Genomic DNA, 5803 nt, shown 5'->3' with positions numbered 1-5803 from the left:
AAGGAAAGGAAAGGAAAGGAAAGGAAAGGAAAGGAAAGGAAAGGAAAGGAAAGGAAAGGAAAGGAAAGGAAAGGAAAGGAAAGGAAAAGGAAAGGAAAGGAAAGGAAAGGAGAAGGAAAAGAAAAGAAGGAAAAGAAAAGGAAAAGAAAAAAGAAAAGAAATGCCCTACAGGCTTGCCTCTGGTCCGGTCTTATGGAGGCATTTTCTCCACTGAAATTCCCTCTGCTCAGATGATTCTAGCTTATGTCAAGCTGATATAAAACTAGCAGCACAGATGGCTCAGTAATTAAGAACACTTTCTGCTCTTCTGGAAGACCCAGTTTTAGTTTCCAGTACTCACATGGTAGCTCACAGTTGCCTATAGCTCCAGTTCTAAGGGATTTTATATCCTTCCCAACAACAGGCATTCACATGGTACACAAACATGCATTCAGGTACTCACACATACACACAAAATAATTCTTTAAGAGGGAGAGAAAGGCTGGAAAGATGACTTAGCAGTTAAAAACATTGGCTGCCAGAGGACCCAGGTTCAGTTCCCAATACCTACATGAGACTTCACAAGTGTTTGTAACTCCAGTTCCAGGGGATCTGACAGTCTCACACCAATGCACATAAAATTAAATTAAAAACACATGCCATGCAAAATTGATAAATGGCAAATAGTTGAGAGGGAGGAAAAAAAGTAATTGAAGTGTGTGGATTAGAGTGTTTGATTTCCTACTAGCAATGATGGCATGTACCTATAGTCCAGGTAGTCTGGAGGCTCAAATCATAAAGATTATTTGAGCCTATCTGTTTAAGACTAGTCTTAGCAACCATTATGTAAGATTTTCTCCCAAAACGTTAAGGCCAGAGAGATGTAGATGCTCAGAGCCTAAGAACACTAGTGGCTCTTAAAGAGGATCCAGATTCAGTTCCCAAGACCCACATGGTAACTACCATCTGTAACTTCTCACTTAGTAAACAGGTGTGTATGCAGTCAGAACACCCATACACATAAAAACATTTTTAAAAAAATGATTAAAAGTTTTGTTTGTCCAAGTCAGGCAATTTTGATAAATACTTTGTCAATTTCTAATTATTTGTTGTTCCCTAGGAGAGGTTCTAAACATAACTACAGTTTTGAAGCTTTCCCACCCTCCATTCTTTAAAGCATGAAACTAAAGAGTATTCTTTGTTGGATTGTATGCTTGGCCAGATCTCCTAGTGATAGAACATATATATTATCTCTTTGTTTCTGGATACTTCTAGGATTGACTTTGATAAGGATTGTGAAGATCCTGAATATAAACCCCTCCAGGGTCCCCCAAAGGACCCAGATGATGAGGTAAGAAATTGTTTTGAGACTAGCTTTTATCTATTAGTAAATCTTTTTTATCATATGCCACTCTCTGTACCTTGAAGTATATTATTCTAATTATACTTGATGTTAATTATACTAATATATATGTATATGGAAAATACATAAACTATGAGAATGTAAACTACAGGAGCTGGGGAGATGATTCAGTGATTAAAGAGCTCTGACTGTTCTTCTAGAGGACTCAGGTTTGATTCTCAGAACCCACGTGGCTCATACCTGTCTGTAACTCCAGTTCCAGGGTATGTGGTGCCCTCTTCTGGTCTCCACGGGCACCAGGCACGATGTAGTGCCCAGACTTACTAGCAGACCCATACACTTAAGAATAAGTTAATCTTAAGACAACAAAAGAATGTAAACTATTAATGACAAGGATTATGGTGCTATCCTTAGGGCATGGCTAAGCTGGCTTATGAAGGAGAGGGGCACTGGAGCTGGTTATCAGCAGATGTTATGTCAAATCCCTAAGAACTCACTGCTCAGGTTCTGCCTGTTCTGTTCTTCAGTTGCTTTCTAAGTTTTTGAGAGTTCCTTTCATTAGAAACTTTTCTTACCCCTTGGTGCCCCCGAAGGACATACAGCAGAAAGTGCTTTCAGAGTGCCAACTTCTCCCCTTTCACTCCCTCTCCATCCTGCGGGGTGGATCTCCTTCTCTAGGGTGATCCCTTGATGATGATGGATGAGGAGATCTCAGTCATTGACGGAGATGAAGGTAAATTCTAGATCAAACAGTGTACCTTTTAAGGGTTAGGTTGGGGGAATCATTGACTATAAAGTATGTCCTATCCTGGGATATCTAAAAGCTTTACCTATTCATGAGCCAAAATACAAATATTATCTCTACTCTTTTTCTATACTTCCTTCTTCCTTCTGCTTTCTTTCCACAGCCCAGGTGTCTCAGCAGCCAGGGCATTTATTCTGGCCTCCAGGCTCCGCTCTCACAGCTAGGCTTCGGCGCCTAGTCACAGCCTATCAACGCAGCTACAAGAGAGAACAAATGAAGATGGAGGCTGCAGAACGTGGGGACCGGAGGCGCCGACGATGTGAAGCAGCCTTTAAGCTCAAAGAAATCGCAAGGCGGGAAAAGCAACAACGGTAAGTGGTATATAGCAAGGAGTTTGTCGTAAGCTATGGGTCCTGTAGTGAGGGGTGATTTCCTTGAAATTCTGACAGATGGAACTGGAACATGTCGACTGCCTTCATCTCTACCTAGTACTTAAGAACTTTGCTGTGGGCTAGGGATATTACAGCTCAGTGGCACAGCACTTAAACTTTCCATTGAAAGGAAGGTCTTGGGCTCAGAAATCCCTTCCATTGACATAAAAACAAACAAAGAAAAAACCAATTTGCTTAGGTTCAACAACCAAGACAATATGAAGATGCCTGTATAGATATTAAGATCTCTTTATTCGTGTGTGTGTGTGTGTGTGTGTGTGTGTGTGTATGCCACTTCTTTGTATTTATTCATGGAGGCCAGAAGATGACATTAGATGCACTGGAGCTGTAGATTCAGGCCTCTGGGAGCCACTCCATGTGGTGCTGGGGACTGAATGTTGGACTTCTGCAGAGCAGAAGCAATCTGAACCTCAGAGCCATCTCTCCAGCCCATTTGACTTTTTTTTTTTTTTTTTTTTGGAGATGGTAATGTGGCCCCAGCTGGCTGGGAACTTACCATATAGACTAAGCTGTCTTTGAACTCACCTGCCTGCCTCTGCTTCCCAAGTGCTGGGATTACAGTTGTGCACCACCATGCCCAGACAATTTTTATTATACTTGCTTTGTGTGCATGCATGTATATTTTTGACATGTGTATCTAGTGCCCAATAAGGTCAGGAATGGCATTTCCCCTGGAACTGGAGTTATGGAGAGTTGTTTACCACCATGTGAGTGCTGGGAACCAAACCTATGTCCTCTGCAAAAGCAGCAAGTGCTCTTAACCACTGAGCCATCTCTCCAGCCCCTTATTGATTTATTAATAAAAAAGAGATGGAATTCATTATGAAAAGGATCTAGTATAGGTGTAGACATACTGAGCTAGAAGGGGATGGCAGAGGCACAATGATGAAAGTACCTGGCAGTTGGCATGCACTTGTTATAAGAGACAGTTGCCTGATGTCCTCATTGTAAGTTCGCCTGCATCTCTTTCTTTTCACTTAGTAACTCACGAATTGTAAACTATCCCGCAACATAACCAGGTTTCCTGTCTTCTGATCACTCTTGCTTTACCTTTCCCTGTCACAGATGGACAAGGCGTGAGCAAACTGATTTCTATCGAGTAGTATCTACCTTTGGTGTAGAGTACGACCCTGACAACATGCAGTTTCACTGGGATCGCTTCCGCACTTTTGCTCGGCTGGACAAAAAAACAGATGAAAGCCTTACCAAGTACTTCCATGGTTTTGTGGCCATGTGTCGTCAAGTGTGCCGCCTTCCCCCAGCTGCTGGTGATGGTGAGATTGTAGTCTAGTGTAAATAGGTCTGTGTTGTTAACACATCAACCTTTGGTTAATTTCTTTTTTCACCTATGTCGGTTGCAGAACCTCCAGACCCTAATCTGTTCATTGAGCCCATCACTGAAGAGAGAGCCTCGAGGACTCTCTATCGAATTGAGTTGCTTCGACGCTTACGGGAACAAGTTTTATGCCACCCCCTTTTAGAAGATCGACTGGCATTGTGTCAGCCTCCAGGTCTTGAATTGCCCAAATGGTGGGAACCTGTCCGTCATGATGGGGAGCTCCTACGAGGAGCAGCACGCCATGGGGTGAGCCAAACAGACTGCAACATCATGCAGGACCCAGACTTCTCTTTTCTGGCTGCCCGTATGAATTATATGCAGAACCATCAGGCAGGAGCGTCAGCTGCATCCCTGTCGAGATGCTCCACTCCACTGCTGCACCAGCAGTGTACCTCACGTACTGCTTCACCATCACCCCTGCGCCCAGATGCTCCTGTTGAAAAGTCACCTGAGGAAAATGCTGTTCAGGTCCCCAATCTGGAGAGTCTGACTTTGAAGCTAGAGGATGAGGTTGTGGCTAGGAGCCGACTCACCTCACAAGACTATGAAATGCGTGTAGGCTCTTCAGATACAGCTCCTCTGTCCCGGAGTGTTCCACCAGTCAAACTGGAGGATGAGGATGATTCAGACTCTGAGCTGGACTTGAGCAAGTTGTCACCATCATCCTCCTCTTCTTCATCCTCATCCAGCTCTAGCTCCAGCACTGATGAGAGTGAAGATGAGAAGGAAGAGAAGTTAAGTGAGTGCATGTAACAGGTTATGGGCCCCTCCCCTGTTCTGCTCCTTCCATTCTGTTTTAAGTGCAGCCTCTTCAGAGAGATTTCATTTTATATTTGATAAAATGTCAGAGTACCTCTATTATTCATTGGGCCTACTTCACAATACCATTCCAATTTAACATTGTTCTGTTATTTTTGCCCACACATGCTGTGTGATCTCTAGCTGCTGACCGGTCCCACCCAAAGCTCTATGATGAAGAGAGCCTTCTGTCCCTTACTATGTCCCAAGATGGATTCCCAAATGAAGATGGAGAACAAATGACCCCTGAGTTGCTGCTGCTTCAGGAAAGACAAAGAGCCTCTGAATGGCCTAAGGTACCAGTCACATTTATATATGCAGAGTCCAGAAACTGATCCCGTGCTATCTAAGAGGAATAAGAGATAGTGTTAATACTTTGTTTCTCCTTTGTTTAGAACTACCTATGTTTTTAAGAAGCTCTATAGTTTATTTATGGATGTGATAGTATTACCTCCTTTCAGTCTTTTCATTGTACCTGGTACAGTAATAATAGGGTGATTATGTAGCTGAGGATGGTATAGCGTTCAGACTCTATACATCTTATGTTCTTTCTTGCCACTCAGGATCGTGTTCTGATAAACCGCATTGACCTCGTCTGCCAGGCTGTACTCTCAGGGAAATGGCCTTCTAACCGCCGGAGCCAGGAAGTGACAACAGGAGGAATTTTGGGGCCAGGCAACCATTTATTAGACAGTCCCTCTTTGACCCCAGGAGAATATGGGGACTCTCCGGTCCCCACACCACGAAGTAGCAGTGCAGCTTCCATGGCAGAGGAAGAAGCATCTGCAGTCACCACAGCAGCAGCCCAGTTTACGAAACTCCGGCGAGGCATGGATGAGAAAGAATTTACAGTTCAGATCAAAGATGTAAGCTCAGCATTTAGGCACCAAGAAGTGGGGAAGGAGGTGGGGCCTGTTAACTAGTGTCATGAATAGCATACTAGCACTTGGAAGGCCGAAGCATGTGGGTCACTGAACGCAAGGCTAGCAGTTAGTAAGTGCCATCCTATATAGTGAGACTCTCTCAAAAAAAAAAAAGAAGAAGAAGAAGAAGAAGAAGAAGAAGAAGAAGAAGAAGAAGAAGAAGAAGAAGAAGAAGAAGAAGAAGAAGAAGAAGAAGAAAAGAAA

The 5803-nt window shown here is 43.4% G+C and overlaps 1 protein-coding gene and 1 long non-coding RNA gene across 6 annotated transcripts in view; one reads left to right on the top strand and one right to left on the bottom strand.

The window, feature by feature from the left end:
• Positions 1-5803, bottom strand: part of LOC110325663 — a 17261-nt gene that overhangs the window by 4988 nt on the left and 6470 nt on the right. The window contains exons 2-3 of the long non-coding RNA XR_002380756.1: positions 4412-4581; positions 3650-3716 (exon numbers count right to left, since the gene is read on the bottom strand). This is a non-coding gene — a long non-coding RNA (uncharacterized LOC110325663). The remainder of the gene's footprint in view (positions 1-3649; positions 3717-4411; positions 4582-5803) is intronic.
• Chd8 (chromodomain helicase DNA binding protein 8) overlaps positions 1-5803 on the top strand; it is a 62628-nt gene that overhangs the window by 51004 nt on the left and 5821 nt on the right. For all 5 annotated transcript variants that reach the window (XM_021203796.2, XM_029541322.1, XM_029541323.1 and 2 more), the window contains exons 28-34: positions 1255-1330; positions 2021-2075; positions 2251-2458; positions 3605-3813; positions 3901-4617; positions 4821-4972; positions 5240-5542. In XM_021203796.2, coding sequence (XP_021059455.1) covers positions 1255-1330; positions 2021-2075; positions 2251-2458; positions 3605-3813; positions 3901-4617; positions 4821-4972; positions 5240-5542 — 1720 coding nt within the window. The remainder of the gene's footprint in view (positions 1-1254; positions 1331-2020; positions 2076-2250; positions 2459-3604; positions 3814-3900; positions 4618-4820; positions 4973-5239; positions 5543-5803) is intronic.

Source organism: Mus pahari, chromosome 8 (genome assembly GCF_900095145.1).
Source record: "Mus pahari chromosome 8, PAHARI_EIJ_v1.1, whole genome shotgun sequence".
NCBI classification, from domain to species: Eukaryota; Metazoa; Chordata; class Mammalia; order Rodentia; family Muridae; genus Mus; species Mus pahari.
Note: the sequence above shows the minus strand (reverse complement) of the source record. Positions and strands in the feature narration are given on the sequence as shown.